Raw genomic sequence first — 20,331 nt, 5'->3', positions numbered from 1 at the left:
GTTATTACCAGGAGCTATAAATAGAATAAAACTTCATTGAGAGGATTTGAGTTCTATTTTCACATTCATCAATTTATATTGGTCTTATGGCACATTTGATCACAACACCAATCAACAATTAAATGTGACAGTTTACTTATCTATGAAACTATGCAATGAGGGTGGTGGTTTCATTCCAGTGTCAAGCTGTATTGTAATTGGCAATTGTACGCTCACACAGTCCATTGTGATTAACCTTATGGTGGAAGCACTTTATTTATCATCCTAGTCTCTGTGAGGCTTTTATGATGTAGTGTGTGTATCCGTAGGAGTGTCTAGGCATGCAAGTGCTTCTGTACTACGCCCTTTGTCTTACCAAGATAGTTCATTTAGCCTCCAAAATTTGTCCAACAAAGATTCTCATTCAGATTGTACTGAGAGTTATCTAATTAAAACAATGAGTATCAAGAAACTATGTAGATATTCTATGTAGAGAAAGGTATGGAGCCAATTAAATACTTAAGTAGATACTACTTTTCTGTTTTCAATGCATTTGCATTTATTAAGGCTCTTGGGAATAAATAAATAGACAGTTTTCAATCACAACTGTTCTAATCAATTAAGGGTAACAAAATCATTTCTCACTACTAGTAATGTGTCTGAAATTTTCTAAACGAACAGTCTTTGTGGGACGGAGGAAGTATATTTTTTTCATTTTTATTTACATGTCAGATTAGGTTTATCCTAAGTCAAACTTGACTAACTTTAACTTGTCTATACCAAAATATAGCAACAACTATAATACTCAACATATGCACTATCCACATATACTTCATGGTGGATTTAATGAAACAAATTTAGTACTGTAAATATTTTTCTTTTTTCTTATAAGTTTGGTCAAAATTTGCCAATTTTGACTTAAAACAAACCCAATACAATATATAAATAGAAATAGAGGGAGTATTGTGGAAATAAAGCTCATCAATGCCATTTTAGGTGGCTAAAAACAAATGAACAGCATGCATCATCAGCTATCTAAAGACCAATTGGAGTGGGTTTGTGACTTGTAGGCGTAGCAATCAACGTACAGATGATTCTGCACAATTGGGAGTATGTATATGTCCTTTGCTTCAGTTGACAGAAGCAGTGGCCTGGCCTGGCCTGTTGGGAGTATATATATGTGTGGGCCGGGCCCATGACCCACATCAAATAAAGTACGTGGTGGCTCGGATCGACTCGGCCCAGGATGCATATGCATGGGAAGTGTGTGTGTTTTGGTGTGGGTCCGTCCAGGATGCATGGGAAGTGTGTTGGTGGGTCGGGTCCAGAACTTAAATTTTGTACACTGAGCCAGACAGCTTCTTCCTTGCCTCCTTGGTCCCTCGTCGAGTTGCGGTTGCGGCTTTTATTTGGTGCCAGGTCAGGTCGATCGATGCGCTCTGCTGCTCTGCTTGCCAACACCACACCATGCCTCATCATGTCGATCGCGCGCGGCGCGGGTGGTTCGTTCGTTACGCCAACTGCATGCTGCCGTCGCCCGTCGGTCGTCGTTCCATCGCTGTTCGCTCAGCCGTCGTCTCTCGCCCCGCCGTCTCCGGCTGATGTCTCACCCGCAGACTGACGCCGCATGCCGCCACAGGTGCGGTACCGACCGCCGCTCGCGACTGCAGTGCATGCGTGGCCATGACCGTACAGGTGACCGGTGTGCAACATGTCGTCCGTGCGTGCGTGTGCAGATGTATAGGTTGGTTTCAGGGCGAAGCAAGAGCTACCAGGCGGCCAGCAGACGGGTCGTCGCTGGGCGATCGGCTGACTGCTCACCGCCCGCTCCATCGGCTCCATCCATCCGTCGATTCGGGCGGCACACCATCCAGCAGCACGACCCTATGCATGCGTCATCACCCGTCGGCCTTTTTCCACGGCCACCGGGTGGCCTTATTCACCGGTGGCCGCAAGATTCAGTACTCCCGTTTGGTTTGGCACACCCAATATATATCAACAAAAATAACCAAAATATTGTTCTATTTGGTTAATTAGTTGGCAGAGCCGTACCGGCAAATTCGAAGGCCCTGTGCGAAACTATGAACTGGACCCTAGTACCATCGTTGCGCCTACGAGTGCCCAGTGAAATCCGGAAGGTGGAAGTGCAGACGTGACTTGTGCCGTGCCTGGCGAGCGATTATAATGAAAGCGAAAAAGATTGCACTGCGATCTGCAGATTTGATTGAAAGACAATGGTCAAGCGGCATATTTCCTCTTCTATGACATATTTGGGCTACAATTTGCTTCGTATTGGATCAAAATATAACTAAAACAAAATCTACTATATGACTATACCTAGTATACTCGTTATATTTTGGGGGCCCTGTGCGGTCGCACGGCCCGCACGGGCCTAGATACGGCCCTGTTAGTTGGGATGATGGAAGCTACTTCTCCTATATCGATCATGTCCTAAATCAATGGTACTCGACTTTATTAGTTGAGGTAAGGAAGCGCTTATAACAAAAATAAAACGTACGGTAACAAAAATCGTAATCAATGGTTCTGATCGGATTAGGGATCAGCTCGCCGTACCAACCCCCCGCACGTATTTCTTGGTTGGGCCGCCATGCTTGCCGCAGGTCTCTCGCTCCTCCTAACCTCCTCCCAGCACAAGATCCAACCAGGAGCCCAACTGAATGAATCAATCACACTCGTTCGCACAAGGACGACACAAACATGCATGCATCTGCTTTGCTTTTCTTTTATTTATTTACCTTTTGGCACGCACCGATCGACGTACGACATTGGAAGTTGGAACGACATGCATCGATCTCGTCGTCTCACACGCAACGACCGTACCGTCGCACCGACGTCGTCGGTCGCCTCGCGTGCGTGACCACCAGCAGCCAGCAGCCGCTGCGCGCGGCCAACGCAACTCAACGGCGGCCGGTGGGAAAGGCGCAAAACGACGGTGGAACCGCCGCCGCAGCGACACCACGCCGCCCGGCCGGCCAACCCAACCCAACCCGCGCGACGTGACGCGCGTGCTGTCCCGAGAGCCCAGCCCGGCGGTTCGCCGCCATTCCCCTTTCCCCACCACGACGCCCGCCAAGCCAAGCCAAAAACCCCCCCACCGGAAACGCACGCCCAAAACCCACCGCAAACGGCCGCGCCCGAAACCGCCCCCGCCCGTCCACCTAACCTCCCTCCCTCCCGTCACACGAACGGCGACCCAACTCCTCGTCCTCGGACCTCGGGGAGGGAGGATTAGGAAACCAGAGCCTCGGCCTCGCCTCCAACCACACCCCACGTCTCCCTTATATACGTGCGCAGCCCCACCCCCGGCGGCCGGCCGGCGGCGACTGATCGAGGGAATGGTGGTGCTGCCGGGCGGCGCGGATGGCGGCGGCGCCCCGGCGGGGTCGGGAGGGCCGGCGAGGGTGAAGGGGTCGTGGACGCCCGAGGAGGACGACCTGCTGCGGCGCGCCGTGACGCGCCACGGCCCGCGGAACTGGAGCGTCATCAGCGCGGAGATCCCGGGCCGCTCGGGCAAGTCGTGCCGGCTGCGGTGGTGCAACCAGCTCAGCCCCGGCGTGGAGCGCCGCGCCTTCACGCCGGAGGAGGACGCCCTCATCGTCGCCGCGCACGCGCAGTACGGCAACAAGTGGGCCACCATCGCGCGGATGCTGCACGGCCGCACCGACAACTCCGTCAAGAACCACTGGAACTCCACGCTGCGCCGCCACCGCAGGGCCGCCGCCGCCGCGGCCAACGGCGGCGCGCTGCCGCTGCGGCCGCTCGCGGCGGCCGCGGGTCCTCCTCCCGTCCCGCTCCGGCATCTGAAGCTGGCGGACCCCGAGGAGTCGGCGCCGGCCTCCGTCGTCCCGTTCCAGCCCCTGGATCTCAAGCGGGAGGAGGACGACGACGAGGAAGACGAGGACGAGGACGGAACCAGCGAGGACTCCGTGCTCATGGCGCCGCCCAAGAAGCGGCCTTGCCTCGGCGCCGCCCACACTCATCCTTCTCTGAGTGCAGCGAAGCAGCCGGAGCACACAGAGCCTCAGCCACCGACCCCGGCCGCCGAACCGGTCACGTCGCTCACCCTCAGCCTGCCAGGCGGCGGCGGCGGCGGGACTGTCTCCGAGACCCCGGCACTGCGCGGCGCTGCGGCGTCGGCGGCGTCGACCGTGGATGGAGCTGCGAAGATGCGGGCGAAGCTGGAGCAGGACTGGCCGCGGCTGCTGCCCGTGATTCGGCAGATGATCGGCGAGGAGGTGCAGCGACACCTGCAGGGGGCGAACGTGCAGGCCTGCTCGCTCGTCGCGTCGCCAGCGGGCAGGGCCGGCGCCGGCGCCGCCGACGGCCAGGACTGATCGACATGGTCGGCGTGCGTTTTCCGACGATCGGCGGCCGAGTTCCGCCACCATCTAACCCCTTTGTTGTTTAATTTCTTGGTTCATCATCGCATGAACAATGTCCATCACCATCATCATAGGTAGGATAGATCTCAATTAGAACAGTTCGCATGAACAAAAAAATTTTACCTACTCCTGCTAGCTAGCAACAGTAATCCAAGCAAGTTACAGAGACGACTGTAACCATCCGTCCGATAGATTAAAACCCTCATAGATTTTCTTTAATTTCTTGGGAAAGCGGTTCGTTCGTTCGTTCGTTTGATTATTCGATCCGTGGGCGGATCGGGGTCGATGGATGGAGCAGTGATGGCCGCTGCCGTCGAGGTGTTTGTTCAGTTGGGCGGTTCAGGTGTGGTTGGGTTTGATGTGTGGGTCATTGAATGTGTTGTGCGTGCGCGCGTGTGCGTTGGGGGGCGAGTGGGGTTGGGTGGCGGGCGCGCGGCGTTACCCAACCGAACGAAACCGCCTGTACCATGGACGTGGCACCGCACGTACGCTGGCTTGTTGGTGGTCGCCGGTTCCTCCTCCCCGACGGAGCAAGAGCATGTACAATAATAAGCTTAAAGCCAAATTAATCAGTATTTTTTTGTTGATGCGGAGGAGAGAAGAGAGGAAAGAAAAAAGAGCTTAGCTTTTGTTTTAGCACCAAACTTAACACGGAAGTATAGACATTGTTGAGCCCAAATAAAAATGCATATGAGGAAGAGTAGGAAAGAGAAAGTAAGACATGACATCACATAATAATAAAAAAATTAGAGACAAATATACATGAGATAACTATTGTATGACTGGACTCTTATCACTTGGCTTATAATCAAGTATTTGGCTCTATTATTAACCATGCTCTAACAGCTCCACGACTGCTACTACCGTTACAGCTTTGAGTAGCTCTGCTGCTTGCTATAGTAAATAGTAGAAGTAACTCCTCGATATCGCCTACAGAATTAAGGCAGCGTCATCTATATTTAGTACTGTAAGATGAAAATATTTTACTGCATTCAACACGCATATATAGTGCGTGTTTTTTTTTTCGCCTTTAGCCAATTCAATATGGTGGTGTACATCTGGATATGGCCGAGAAACGTGTTCATGGACCGAGCTGGGTAATTGGCAGCTGCCCTCATTTCATAATCTCAACGGAACATGTCATTTTCAGTTCTGCAATTTCATGATATAAAGGCTGTCTCCAACAGCGTAGCTAAAGCGCGACCCAAACCCAAAATGGGTCATGTACAGTATTTGCCTACCCAAAACCATGCTCCAACAGAAGACCGAAACACAGTACCCATTTTGGGTACTGCGTGAGACGGGATGCATATTTGCGCCCCTCTCTCGCTCCACGACGCATTCTGCGGCAGGCCGCTGCAGGTGGGTCCGCGGTGGCGCGGCGGGGCGCGGCGGCTCCACGGCGGCGCGGCGAGGTGCGGCCGGGGCGGCGGGTCCGCGGCGGTGCTGCGGCGAGGAGTGGCCGGGGCGGCGGGTCCAAGTGGGCCGGCGAGGACGGGAGCGGCCGGCGAGGACGGGAGCGGCCGGCGCGGCGGATCCTTGGCGGGGAGGCGTGTCCGCGCGTGTGGAGCACGGCGAGCTCCTTGACGAAGGTGAGGTAGTCGCGGCTGGTCTCATCCCACGGCGCAGTGCCGGACGCTGAATCCGCGGAGCCCGAGATCTCCCTCAACTAGCCGGCCTGAGTCGAAGTTGCTGGCGCCGGCGTTGCCGTCGATGGAGCCCTTGCGTAGCTGCTTGGAGCGGAGGCGCTTGACGAATATCTCGAGGTCGTCGAGGAGCGAGGAGCGGCGGCGAGGCGAGCTCGGCCGACAACGGCGATGCGGGGAGCAGCCGGCGCGGCAGGGAGCGGGGCGAGCTGCTTCGCTTCATCCGCCATGTGCGACGAGGGAGGGAGGGGAGGCGCGCCGGCCTGCTGCGTGGGGGAAGAGGCGCGCGCTGCCTGCTGCGCCGGTGGTAGGGAAGCGCAGGGCGGCGGCGCTGTGCTCCATGCGGGATTTGGGGCTTGGTGGCTCGGGCTCTGTTGGAGAAGGACGAGATTTGGGTGCCTACCCTTTTACTGTACGCAACCTATAGGTCTTGTGTTTGTGTTGTCTATGTTGGAGACAGCCTTAAAAACCATAATTTCTAAAAACCATAATTTCATGTAGTGAAAACAACTTCACCGTAAAAACAAGTTTCCAGTTCATTTTTAGCCTGAGTTTACAAAATAATTCCATAGTATAGTAACTCGATTTGCACAAAATATAGATGAAGAGAATAAGCACTCCCGGATCCTAACTCTCAGATGCTTTCCTCTGCTTACTCTTCCCTCTCAAAAAAGCAGAATTTCCTTTCTCTTCAAAAAACTTGTATACTACTTCCTCTAACAACAATACAAGTTATATTTTTATTTCCGGTTAAACCTTTCTAGCTTTTATCATTAGTATGTAAAGAATTATATACTCATGATAAAACATCGATATTAGACTATTAGTAATGGAAATACTTTCATAGAATATAATCATTTCAATTTCGTGTATCATAATTTCATAGAAATTGCTCAGCACACCAGCTTGTAGACCAAGTCAATACGATAAATGACTTTTATTTGTGGTTAGAGGGAGTATCCATTGCTCTGCAGTTCAGAAGAACGTTTAACGAAATACGTACAGATGATGTTGATAAAAGGCAACACAATAAGATACGGTCTGAGTGTCACAACAAATAGCGAATAAGGTGTGCACCAGCCGTTACGGGAAGCAGCAACAAACAAGAGTGCCAGCAGAGGAAAGATGCGAGTAAAAGCTATAACTGACGCGCTTTATTTCAGCACTAGGATGGTGGTAATATACTGATATATACAACCTTGGGAGTACACCTGGACAAATGATGCAACTAGCCTCCCAGCCTTGTACAGCACCAAAATAGATATGTACACGTCTACACGACATAAGAACATTGGGTACAAGGTAGGGAGGCGAATTACACGATGGTACAAAAAGGAGAAAATGTGGTTGATGATTGTGAAGAGGTCTCTATAGATTTTATCAAAACTATGTGAAGCCTAGCCGGCCTGGTTTTAAACCTGCTGGTTGGTGGTTACCGTGAGAAAATCACCTGTTACCTGTGCACTACACGGAGCTTTTCTATTGGGCCCCGTTGAGATGGAAATGTACGGCTATATCATGAGATTTATTTCGTTTATATCATCCATTGGAATCTCGAGCCCCATCAGATCGAGATCCTGGAGTCCATCATCGTCCATATTTAACCAGCCGCCAAAGTCAACATCCATTCCTGGCAACTCGAGGTTAGACAAATCTGGCATTTCAGCATCATTTGAAGTATTTGCTGGATCATCACGTCTAGCAGCAGCAGGAGCTGCTGTGCTGTCCTTGCCATTGCCCGAAGGCATTATTGTGGCTGGAAGCTGTGGATCCCTAGGAGTACTGTTTGATGGCGCGGAGATGTTCGCTGTCTTCTGCTTGGGCTTTGTTTTATTCTTCCTTTCACCTTTGGCATTAGAGGATGGGGGACGGCCAGACCTAGCACCTTCTCGGTTGTGCCCCTTCCCCTCCCTGTCTCTCTCGCTTCTCTTTCCTTTTGTATTGCTGACAAGAGAGGTACCAAGCCCCGAGATTTTCATAGTTCCACCTGTTATGCTACCTACAACCTCATCGAGCAGCAGTTCCCTTTGTTTTACATTGTTTGTCCAGGGATCCTCCTTCACAAACGACAGACCTGTTAGGTGACTGCTTGCCCGCGAAGCATCTGATGCACTGGCCCTATGAACTGATTTCACTGTTGTATTATTATCTGCAAACAATATAATAAATCAGATCCCTGATGGTCAGGCAATATGAGACAGAAAACAAGGCAAAACAAGAACTGATAAAAGACACAACACAAATAATTAATTAATTATTATGTTGACTGCAATACCTTGTGAGGCAGCATCCGAGCTGCTTCTATGAGACGTTGCTGATAAAAACATATCCTTGAAAGTGGGCTCATCAAAGCAACTTGTCCCCACCTCGTCATAGTTTCGGCATCGTGCTAGTGCTCGTTTGACAAAACTTACAGCAGCATGTCTGCCAGCTCTATTAATGTTTTTGCTGCTTGAGACATTTGGACCACAGAAAGCCTGGAGATTGGCAGAGAACAGATAATCACTTAACTATGTTAAACTACTGAATCTCATAATCCACAAAGCAAGCAACATGGCTCAGAGCCAACAAATGTCTCAAAAAGCTGATCTAATGATCTTGCATTTTTGTTAATCATGTATTCAGTGCAAGCGTATGCCACTTCATAGTTCTTATGTAATTATGTGAAACTTGAACATTAAGTGTCACTCAAATGGAGTTCCATATAATGACACAATGCTCAAGCTCAAATGTTGCTTAATGTTACCCACCTCAAATAAATAAGGGTTAGTTGGATCCATGCCACTACAATTTCTTGAAATTGGATTTCATGTTGAAATCCATGCCATTGAGTGGCATGATTTTCAACATGAAACCCAAATTCACGGAGTTGTGGTGGCATGAATCGAATTTTCCCAATAAAACTACACAAGTTTTAAACTACTGAAGCTGTCTCACACCCAGTAGTTGGGAACAGCACCAGGGAACCAAATGAAAGCCCTAGCCCTAGATGCGCATTGAAAGAACAAATACTCATGTACATTGCAGAAACTGTGAACCCTCCAGGGGCTGGGGTGGTGGCGTGTGTCTTGGGTGTGTGGTGGTGTGTGTAACTTGGCTATTTTGGCCTTTTCCTCTTCTTAATGCAATGATATGCAGCTCTCCTGCATATTCGAGAAAAAAAACTACACTCGCAACACAGTAATTGACATTTTTGGATGCAAAATAAACCATAGAAGTAAATTTCGATTCATGCCACCACAACTCCGTGAATTTGGGTTTCATGTTGAAAATCATGCCACTCAATGGCATGGATTTCAACATGAAATCCAATTTCAAGAAATTGTAGTGGCATGGATCCAACTAACCCTTGAAAATAACACAAGAACTTAATAGACATAAAGATACCAGCAGCACGCTTACAATATTGAAGAGCTGCTGGTAATAACATATTTACCTTTTTTGCCATAAAAATACATTTGAGTATATGAACCTTTTTTGCCATAAAAAATGCATTTCAGTAGATTCTCATTGTATCAAAACATGCAAGATACACGCATAACTTTTGAAAACATCAACAAAAAATTATATGCCCTGCAAGTGAAAAACATATGTACGAACAATGCACCAAGATACTTTTTAAGAAAAAGGATGGTGATAAAGGGAATGGATTCATAGAACAAACAGTTCCAGTAAACTTAAAAGGAAACAAAATTAGGTTGATGTAGAACCAAATTGGGAATTAGGAAAATACATAGTAGTGCATCTAAAATGACAAATAGCTGCATCTTGGAGATTTGTGGGAGTTACCATATATTTCTCGTATGCTCTCAGCAGAAGTCTTTCCATAGCACGCCGTGAGAATTCTCTGTTAATAGTGCATCAAGTATCCATAAGAGTTTGCGACATGAGAATTTGTTTATGTAAGAGGTGCAAATGGTCTGAAAATACCTCTGCTGAGACTCTTTTGCAGTTCTAACAATATCATCCAGTTTCAATAGCAAGTTTTTCTTCTCCACAACCTATGACATCAGAAAGTACTACAATTAATTAAGGGTATTTAATATGGCTGCTCACAACCGCTGTTGGACAGCGGATCGGTTTGCTCGGAGAGGTCTCCCTCATCCGGATCGTTGTCCACTATGTGATCAGGAGGAGGAGAACATTCAACATCTGCTCGTAGGCTGTGTTTTTGCAAGGCATTTTTGGTTTGAATTGCTGCAATTTTTTGGTCTTGCAACACTTGCTCCACAGCCTGACGAACCTTCGTTCGATGATTGGTGGGACAGGTCGGCTTTGATGGTCAGCGGCGATACAAGAAAGGGCCTAAACTCCCTCATAATCCTTGGTGCTTGGACCATTTGGAAAGTTCGAAATGATTGTGTGTTCAATGGTGCTACCCCTACCATAACTACGGCTCTGACCCGCGCTAGGGAGGAAGCCCATTTATGGAGTTTAGCTGGTGCTAAGGGGTTGTCCTTGCGCGCAGCCAGTGCTACCATAGCTTAGTGGGTGTGTGGTCAGGTCTTTCTCGACAGCAATAGGCGATTAAGGACTTGTAAGGGTGTGTGGGTGTGTGTTTGGGTCTACGTAAGACTCTCTCTCTCTCTTCTATTAATACAATGATACACAGTTCTCTTGCGTATTCGAGAAAAAAAAGGTATTTAATAATATAGACATGGGTCAAAGACATCCAAGATAGTAAAACAAGTTGATCAAGAAATGAAATTCACCACAACAAAAAAGGGCAGCAGTTAAAGATGATATGCAATATTGTAGACATGGGTTCAAGATATTAAAAATAATATTTTTTCTCGAACACAAAGATATTAAAAACAATAGAATGGATCAAGAAGAAATATGACACATGCATGTGCTTAGTAAGTTATAAATACCTCTTTATGAAATTGGCCTTCCAATTTACATGGGTTCAAGATATTAAAAATAATTTTTTTTCTCGAACACAAAGATATTAAAAACAATAGAATGGATCAAGAAGAAATATGACACATGCATGCGCTTAGTAAGTTATAAATACCTCTTTATGAAGTTGGCCTTCCAATTTACAGATTTCAGCATCAATATCCTCATCCTCACTATGTGCAAGATCAGGCTGAAATGGAAACAAGAAGTCAAAACACTAGAAATGATTTGCCAATTGCTATGCTATTTGAGTAAATCAAGATTTAAAAAAAAGGGGTTCAAATCAGTTGATAAAACAAGGGATGTTATGAACTGAATCAAAATAAAAATACTACTAAGACTAAAATGCTTCAAGTAAGAAGCTATAGAACATTAACATATACCCTCAAGACTTTTCAAGATCCATCACAGTAAACTAGTGTTCCTAATTTTTTTGAAAAAAAAACTCCATGCTGTTGTTCAATGAATCCAAACAAAAAGGATAATATCAAATTTAAGGGGAGAAGAGTGCATGACAGAGTAGGATAATAGCCAAAATAATATAGCAAGTTTTTCTTGTTCTGGCCAAATAGTTCAACATACAAATACTTATCAAACGAATAGAACAACATTTATATGGATATGCTTGCCTAGCACTTCTATCTAATCCAACAGTCATATTATAATGCTATCAAAATATTGATATGCTTGAAGACAAATGAGCGCATCTGATCTGCTTAATAGATCCACATGATCTTTTCATTCCAAACATTCTAGCAATAGGGAAATAAAGGTTTCGCTACCATATAAGGAAAGAAGTCACCAAACAAATATCAATGCGAGATGAATCTAAAAAGGAAACAACCGGAAGGAGCTCTTAGCAGTTACGAACATGACCCATGCAGATATTAACAGGAAGACACGGAAAACTCAAGGTCAAATAATTTGTTTACAGTTTTTTATGTATCATCTTGGAGACTAGCTATCAACGTGCTTGAACTGTGACCTTTGTTTCTTTTGGGTTTGGCAAAATAGCCATTTCCGTCCCTCAACTATCGCATGAGGATCAGATTCGTCCCTCAACTTTGAATTGGACCAATTTAGTCCTTGAACTTCTATTTTCAGGTCAATCTTGTCCCTCGTCCTAGGTGTGTGTCCACGTTGGCATGCCATGTCATCCTATGAGTGTTTTCTGTGAAGTCATCAATAGCAAAATATCCTATATACCTCTTGTTTGCATACCCTCACTCCTTCATCTATTGTTGAGGCCACCACCAACCCTTTATTTTCTCTAAAAATATGACTTGCTTTTCAATTTACTCAATGTTAAATTCAGTGCGAGATGAGAAAATGAGGTGGATGGAGTTTAAGTGACCTTGTCATAGATGAAGGGAACATATATGACATTTGGTTTGCGGTGAGTCAGCAAAAAAAAATGTCTAGGGTGATGTGGCACACTGATATGGACAACCAACTAGGACGAAGGATGAGATTGACCCAAAAATAGAAGTTAGAGGACTAAATTGATCTAATTGAAAGTTAAGGGACTAACTTGACCCTCGACCAAAAGTTGAGGGATGAATATGTCTATTTTGCCTTTGGGTTTCATCTCTAGCCTACCCCAACTTACTTGGGACAAAAGGCTATGTTGTTGTTGTTGTAAGAATGAAAAAGCATCAGGGCCACAAAACTATATTGGTGCACATATGCACAAACTCATATCATCTCTCCAAGAGGAATGAGATAATTCCCATCACCAACTTGGGCACCCAGATTCAATCCGAGGGGTATGATTGTGTGTGTGTGTGTGTGTGCGCATATGTTCACCAATGCGCTCTTCTGTACCTGATGTTTCTTACATAAGAATATCATCTCCAAGGCCAATCCTCAAAAAAGTAACACCGTCACGAGTGTAACATGCATATTAGTGAATAAAAAACAATAAACACAGAAACTAAAACAATGCAAAAATATATCAAAATAACTAAGACAAATAATAGAAACTTTATGATTATAGAGGGGGGGGAGGGGACCTACCACAGGTTCAATACATACACCGACTTCACTCAGCTCGATGATAATCCTATCACTGAAGCACATCTCACTGTACTGGAACTCAGGCCACACCTTGGCTTTATCCATGACATTACTGCTTTTATGTGACAGCCCATCATTATATTTCCAGTCAGAATCCATCATCAGACCATTTGGGGCCCTCACTGGAGCTTCGAAATTCATTAAAGGTTCTAACTTATAATTATGTGCATGGGGCTTCCATCCCCCGTCATCAAAATGAATTTCATGTGTATCAAATGGATATTCATCACTTATGTAAGCGTTGTTAGTAATACTTTCAACCTTATCTTCATCGATCAAAGCTTGAATAAGTCTTTGGCCAACTGAAGACCCTCCTTGTACCCCAATCCCATGGACAAGTTGATCCAGGATAGGTTCAATGCAGCTTGCCTCCCATGTAATGCCATTATCCAATTGATTCAAGCCAAAACCATTTGGAAGGGCAGTGTGATCATCTTTATTGCTTGCAGCTGGAGTTGATGGCTGTGAAATGTACTCCAGACCACCCTGTATAGGGGAAAAACCTTAAGCATAGGACTTCATTTAAATGAAGTTATGAAACGATTCCTACCATTTGCGTGTACAGTAACTACCCAGAAATATATCGCCACTAAGCCAATTTGCTAGTACTGGTACTGCATTGAACAAAGTTACAAAAAAACATAAAGTACCTTATACTTTTGGTCTTCATGTCCTATTGACCTGCTTGAGGTGGAATCGTCTGGCAAATGTATCTAACCAACAAAGTAATCAAGAAACAATAAATTAATGTACTGAAGAGTAAAATGTCATTGACACGTTGACTAAGATAGGCCAAGTCTTTGACACAACAGAAAATCACCCCATTTTACCTGTTGACTAAGATAAGCCACATCTTCTGTAGTTAAAAAGGCGAAGAAAGGTTCAACCTGCCGCCAGAATGGACTTGAATAAGCAGATCCTGCAACAAGAAAAAAAAAATATATATATATATATATCATTCAAATATTCAATGGTTTCCAAAAGGAGGAAGTTTTAAAAATAACAGAATGCGAAGGTAAAGTCAATACTTAGGGCAGCATTTGCTGCAGCAAGAAGTTCCTCATGGTCATCTTCTGATTGCACTGAAAAGTGAACAAGGTAAGTCCAAGGGTGTCTGATAGAAATTGTTGTAATGCATGAAACGCTCTAGTCATTAACAAGAGAAGCTGTTGAGCATGTACCGGGAGAGTCTGATTGCAGACTGCTATTGGTATGCCTAGGACGTGCATTGCCTTTGCGGTCAGATATCTTCTTCATCATTGGTCTTCCAGATTTACTACATGGAAAATTCAGAGTTAGAATATTGATGAGCAAAATACAATTGATTTTTAGCTGAGGAAGAAATCACCTCTCATTTCTCTCTGAGACTGTCCTCACACTTCTTTGTTTTGTAGTCGGAGCATTTTCAAGCTTATCAATTGATACAGGAGTGCCAGGCCTAGTTGGAGTAAAACCCCGTCCAACTCTTCCTTGTCTCCTTGCAGCATCTCCAATATCCTCATCAGCTGACAACTTATTCCTTTTGGAAGGATGTCCAAGGATAGCAATTTTCTGAAAACCAGAGCCATGCCCATCATCCAGTTCACCAGCCCTTTTGCTTTTGTCCCTTAACTTTTTTTCAGCAACTACAGGCTCATCACCTTCAGATCCAGTTAAGAGCCCGTGATCTCCCCGTTTCGTTTGTTGAAGACCATTTACAGATGCACGCCTTGGCAGCCCTGCAGAATCTTCATTGACAGGACTATCTAGCGAACCTGGTACCAGTGCACCATCAGTGGTGATAATAGGGATCAAATTTGACTTCCTTGCTGAACGGGATATCTTCAGAGGCCTCTGTCCACCCCACTGGGTGGGAGGAGATAATGAATGCGTAGATTTCGTACGTTTCGGATTGCCAGATCCACCAGCAGAAATCAACTTATTTGTACCAGAAGAAAGTTCCCAATCATCAGAATTAGCTTGTAATCGATGGGTGTTTGGAGATGACTTCAATAATGAACCTGAATTTGATCGGGGTCCCCTGGCAGACCCATTCACCTTCGGTAATGATGTGATGTTACCTCCACTATCATCCTCATTAGGCCTGAAAAATCAATGTGTGTGTGTCCGGGGTGTGAGCTGGGTTGGTGGTGGAATGCTAATCTGAACTGATTAAGCCTCATTGCGGAGCAGATGATAACTACCTAGTTTAATGTGGTAAATAATGGAGTAGAGGAGCACAGAGTGGAACAGGTAAAGAAGCATATCTTACTTGTTAATGGTTCTTGGATTGGGCATTTCTTTATCTAAAACAACTTGACGCTCCCTTTTGTTAGTAGGATGGAAGCCACTGTCTTGGTCACTCCTATTTAAGGGTCGTCCAACAAGACCATTTTGTGCAGAAAGCAAATCTGCTTTATTTGGGCCAGATGCAACAGTTCCAGACCTGTACATTACAGAATATTCAGAGAGAAACATATTAGCATTATGTTCATGCAACAAAAGTTAAGCTGCCCCTTAAAAGAAGCACAAAGGGATAGCATTTCAAAATCGATAGAGAATTAGAGATGAAAAATTCCAAGCCTAAGGTGGTTAAATTTCTAACCTGAAACTAGGGGAACTTGCCATTCTCGCCCTACCATCACTACTAAACTTGTGTTGCATGCCTTGTTTCGACTCCCGGTCTACATCAGAACTCCTCGAAACACCAGTCAATGACATGTCTGCCTTAATGGCAGATCGCTTTTTCTTCATCTTTGGCTTCTCCCAACCATCAATACTAGTTGCCAAACCTCTGATTTTTTCTTCTGAGACTGCAGAACTGCCATTGGTGGCTTTGCCAGGATCTGAGATTCTATCAACAGGCCCAGGCCCCCTTGATGGACCAGCTGTCCTTGCATCCATCTAACAAATCAGATGACCATCAGGAAAAAAATTACAAACAGTACAAAAAATCCATAGTAGGCTAAATAAGGCACCCAATGACATGATCTCTATGTGCAGGAAGTATCATCAGATGGAAACTAATAATGGCAATATAATACATTTAGCATGCTAAAAGTAAACAACGAAGCCACACAAAAAACACACATGCATCCAAGGCCTATGTTAATGCGCAAGGAATTTCACATACATAAATGAGTTCAAAGCAGGCAGCTCATTCTCTACTTATCCCAAACCTGAATCCTGATCGTATCATTTTAACGACATAATTGCAACCAACTACTAAAACCTTTTTATAAGGATAAAAGCAAAACAAACAACTAATAATAATATTTGTAGATACAAGGCAGAGGCACAACCTCAACTATGGATGTACGTATTCTCCTGTTTTGTCCTGCATTCTTTGTCCTCTCTTCTCCTCTCTGAAGTCCAACTTCCATATCATCTGCATTTAAATGGCTTTGAGGAACATTTTTAGGAATGGCTCCTCCAGATGATAACACTCGTTCATTTGATGAACCATCTCCCCGAGAACGTTTTCGTACAATATTGGGACAAAGTTTATCAAGCTTTGTTACAGCACCACCAAAAGCTCTAGATCTTTCCCTGAAAAAATACTCCAAAATGAACACAAAGTTACCCACATATAAATCCCTAAGTGCTAGGTAAAAAACAGCATCGCTACAAAGTCTTGTGTTGATGATGTGTTTCTTTGAAAAAATGGAGATTATGTTCAAGTATCTGCTAACCCCTTTTATCTGATAAGTTCATCCATTTTATTTGATAAGTTCATCTCAAGATAACAAAGTGATTAGTGAAATAATACCTGGCCTTATTTGAGGCATCGTTAAGATTACTCCTCATGCGTCTGATCTCTTCAATAGAATTTGGTAGATTTCTTCCAAGAGATGGAATTGATGTTGAATCTTCTGTGCTGGTTCCAAAAATGGAACTTATTGATTTCTTAAGATCTAACCGAGATGTCTTGTGATCCACAGTTACAGCTCTTAAATCCACAGCAAGTGATTGAAGTAGACCGACAGAGTCCACTCCTGCTGACCTTGATGAGCTTGATGCTGAAAACATCGTGTAACTATCACCACCTTCACGAAAGCTTCCTGACCTTTCCAATGAAGCAGCTGCATAGGGCCCACGTTGTGGATTGAAGTATCCATGCCCATCAGGGCTCCCAGACACCAAATCAGATTTTGTACTAGATGCCATTACCCCCAATTCTGGGAATTTTTAAACCACTAACATGTTGAACACAAATTCAGAAGGTGACGGCGACTTAGTCTTGCAACCATGAAGCTAAAGGTAGTATAGAATCTTCAAATCGCTGAAGTACCTGTGAAAACAAACCTCAAAATGATTTCTTTCCACAATTCCAACTACTCAGTTCACACCACACACAGCATGTCCAAAGTAAGAAGTAAAAGCTAGCTTTTAGACAGAAAAATAGCTCTTCCAATAGTAAGGCTACTAACCTAGCAAAAACAGTATCAGAATGATCTTATTCCTTCAACATAAAGTATATGATTTAACATATTAACTTATTCTTTTTTGTCTATATACTAACCTAGCCCAAAAAGAATGTTCTTCCAATACTGGAACCTTCTAAGTAAGAACTATTTCACATAATCTGCAAAAAGTAATTAAATGCATTCTAATATGACAATGCTGCTTATATATAAATATGTGAAGTAATTAAGTTGTAAACTTCTATTAAGATTAGTTCCATAAATGCAACAGTATGCTACTAAGGGCCTATTTGGTAGAGTTCTATCTGATTCTGATTCTCAATAGGAGCTGATTCTATGAGAGAAGTGATTCTGTAGCTGAAAGTGATTCTCTTTGATTCTCTAGCATAAACTCTTCAGGATGGAGAATCACTTCACTGAATCAGAAGAAGCTACTTTTTTCAGCTCCCAGCCACTTAGATTATTTCACAGAATCAGCAGAGAATCACTTCTCTCTAAAAAAACTGTTTGGTAGAGCTCCTGCTGGATTCAGCAGAGAATCAGCTCTGGGAGCTTCGCCAGACGCACACTAAATGCACTCATCTATATTCCATAACTCTTAACAAATATGACCAGCGATGAATGAAATCAGCACGATGCAAGTTGTGAAATCATCTAAGTGAGGCATCAACCTAGTGATGAGTGATGACCAGTACAAAACTACCATTATCCCGAAGCTACCAATTCAAAATAACCATGATCCATCCAAAGTGCATGGACCTCGAAGCTACAAAAGCAGGAGTGGATATCCTTAGGTGCACCTCTTTGTACTAATTTCATTGCCCCTCTTTAGTTCAAAAAATTGTACTAATTTCTCAAATTGAGCTCCCACTCTGAAAAATTAGTACAAACTTTTGAACTAAAGAGGGGCAGTGGATATCCTTAGGTGCACCTCTTTGCACCCCTAAGCAAAACCACCATGCCCCTTAATCCTTGTACTCCACTACACAAATGAAGCAGCTCAAACTCCTCTACTTCAATTTAAGACAGAAACAAGCCCATGATGAGCCGCTAGCCAATCACAGCCCACTGCTAACTATCACACCGCCATGCGGCACAGAGCAATCGAGAATCCCCACCCTACACGCAAAGCGGAGCAAGAGGCCAAAATTGACACCACCAGAACCTAGCACACCCAGCTCAATCCACAAGGCTTCACGCACCGCCCCAGATCTCAGCAGAGATCCCACTAATCCCAGCAAGGCGATCCGTCACCATTTCCGACCCGGAGTAGCTCTACCTCACCCCCGGACCACATCGCCCCACGCGCAAGCGACCGTCCGACCCCTCCCCGGATCCCGCTCCCCAAACCCTTGCCGCGGATGAAGGCACTGCCCACCCAAGGTGGGCCCCACACGTCGTGAAGACGCGACCCGCAAAAGTGCCCTTCCTCCCAAGCTACAGGAGCTACCCGAACCATTTGCAGACGCCGGAGTTACGCGGAACCGACGCGATTGCTCGCCGGAGTCTGATTGCGCGTAAAGTGGGGAATTAGGGCTTACCGCGCGCGGGGGGATCCGGATCTCCAATCCAGCGACGCGGGGGGTGGTCGGCCGATTTGTCTTGGCGAGGTCCGGAGGAGGAGCTCCTCGAGCCGGAGAACGGAGAGGAGAGAGAAAGCCTCGGTGAAGGCGGAGGAAGGAGCGTAGAGAGAGAAGGGGGACGGTGGGGTCGCCGTCGGTCTAAACGGAGAGACGGGAGAAGAGACGGTTAAAAGGGCGGCGGGTATGTGCCGATGACAGGTGGGACCGGACCCACGTGGCAGTGGGAGAAGGGGGGAGCAGGTGATCTGTTAGAATTTTCTTTTTGTTGCTGATGTTGTTCTTCCGTGCTCCACTTTTATCCGAATTTATGCGTAGAAGATCAAACAAAACAGTGCATTCGCCGCATTACAGCCAAAACATTTTTGTCTCACGCTATGCAGGTATAATATGGAGACAAACCTAGACATGAAACCTCGCTTAACACACTCCTTCGCCTTCGCCTTTGCTAGCAAAGTAGCAATTGAAAATCAGGGACATGTCGAGCAGTGACCGATCGAAGCTTGACAAGTGCGAGGACCCAGCGGTGCTCGGTTGGTCAGCTGAGCGGGGGCTCGTGCTGCCCACCCGCGTTCGGAGTGCTGAGACCGAAGTAGGCGCGTGCGTATTCAGTGGTATTGTGTGTTTTTCGCACACTGGGTATTGTAGATCCTCAATCTCTCTTATAGTGTATGTGTGTGTGTATAGTGGTGTAGCGTGTGTTGTGTGCATTCTAAAGTTATACTTTCTTAAATAAAAGCTTGACAGGTGCGCTTTAGAGACTCACTAAAAGTAGAGTAAAAGTCCATTTGTTCCATATTGTTGATCTTTTGTTTTCTAAGACAAATATCTCTAATCTTGGTCCTGTTTGGAAAACTATCCCAGAGTTATTTTTTGGCTATTCTTTAGCCCATAGAAATAGCCCTCCACCAAAATAACCCTTGAGCTGTTTGGATATAAGAGTTATTTGGCATTTAATGTACTTTCTCAATCATTACAGCCTCACTATCTCTCTTGCTGCAGTGGACCCCACTTAAAATAATCCAAATATCACCTCTTGAGGGGTATAGTTTTTGGGTGGGTTATTTCCAAATAGCCACAAAATATGGCTCCCTATAGGGTTATTTGGGCTATTTGAGGGAGAGATAAAAAATAACTCATGGATCCAAACAGGACCCTTGATTAGATTTGTAAAGACGCAATAGGTGTATGGTTCCGAGGGTAAAATTTGTACCTGAGCTTTTAGAAAAAAAAAACCAATTTAATCCTTTAACTTTAATTTTTAGGTTGGTCCAAATAGCATTAGATTAATGTAAAAATACCTCTTTACCCTTAGCTATTTCTTTCCCTCCTCAATTTGCCT

The 20,331-nt window shown here is 45.1% G+C and overlaps 2 protein-coding genes across 2 annotated transcripts; one reads left to right on the top strand and one right to left on the bottom strand.

Annotated features, from left to right (window-relative positions):
• Positions 1–3,153: 3,153 nt before the first annotated feature.
• LOC120668123 (transcription factor MYB44-like) lies at positions 3,154–4,542 on the top strand. The gene has a single exon (XM_039948052.1). The coding sequence runs from the start codon at positions 3,336–3,338 to the stop codon at positions 4,332–4,334; it is 999 nt and encodes a 332-aa protein (XP_039803986.1). The 5' UTR covers positions 3,154–3,335; the 3' UTR covers positions 4,335–4,542.
• A 2,615-nt stretch (positions 4,543–7,157) lies between these two features.
• On the bottom strand, positions 7,158–19,132 carry LOC120665795. The gene is made up of 16 exons (XM_039945473.1): positions 18,951–19,132; positions 16,755–17,276; positions 16,288–16,534; positions 15,591–15,889; positions 15,258–15,431; positions 14,355–15,089; positions 14,188–14,282; positions 14,035–14,088; positions 13,837–13,925; positions 13,657–13,719; positions 12,947–13,492; positions 11,046–11,120; positions 9,959–10,029; positions 9,818–9,875; positions 8,304–8,505; positions 7,158–8,177 (listed from the first exon to the last, which is right to left on the bottom strand). Exons 2-16 carry the CDS (start codon positions 17,150–17,152, stop codon positions 7,540–7,542), a joined length of 3,744 nt encoding a protein of 1,247 aa, XP_039801407.1. The 5' UTR covers positions 17,153–17,276; positions 18,951–19,132; the 3' UTR covers positions 7,158–7,539.
• Positions 19,133–20,331: the final 1,199 nt, after the last annotated feature.

This window comes from Panicum virgatum, chromosome 3N (genome assembly GCF_016808335.1).
Source record: "Panicum virgatum strain AP13 chromosome 3N, P.virgatum_v5, whole genome shotgun sequence".
NCBI lineage: Eukaryota > Viridiplantae > Streptophyta > Magnoliopsida > Poales > Poaceae > Panicum > Panicum virgatum.
The sequence above is the reverse complement of the archived record's forward strand: the minus strand, read 5'-3'. Positions and strand labels throughout refer to the sequence as shown.

What these genes read in the sequence shown, in the direction of transcription:
- LOC120668123 (XM_039948052.1), top strand. Translation starts at nt 3,336, where the DNA reads ATGGTGGTGCTGCCGGGCGGCGCGGATGGCGGCGGCGCCCCGGCGGGG.
- LOC120665795 (XM_039945473.1), bottom strand. Translation starts at nt 17,152, where the DNA reads ATGGCATCTAGTACAAAATCTGATTTGGTGTCTGGGAGCCCTGATGGG. An exon ending in ATGAAGACCAAAAGTATAAG is followed by an intron (nt 13,493 to 13,656) that starts GTACTTTATGTT and finishes TCCCCTATACAG; the next exon opens with GGTGGTCTGGAGTACATTTC. An exon ending in GTGTATGTATTGAACCTGTG is followed by an intron (nt 11,121 to 12,946) that starts GTAGGTCCCCTC and finishes TTTCCATTTCAG; the next exon opens with CCTGATCTTGCACATAGTGA.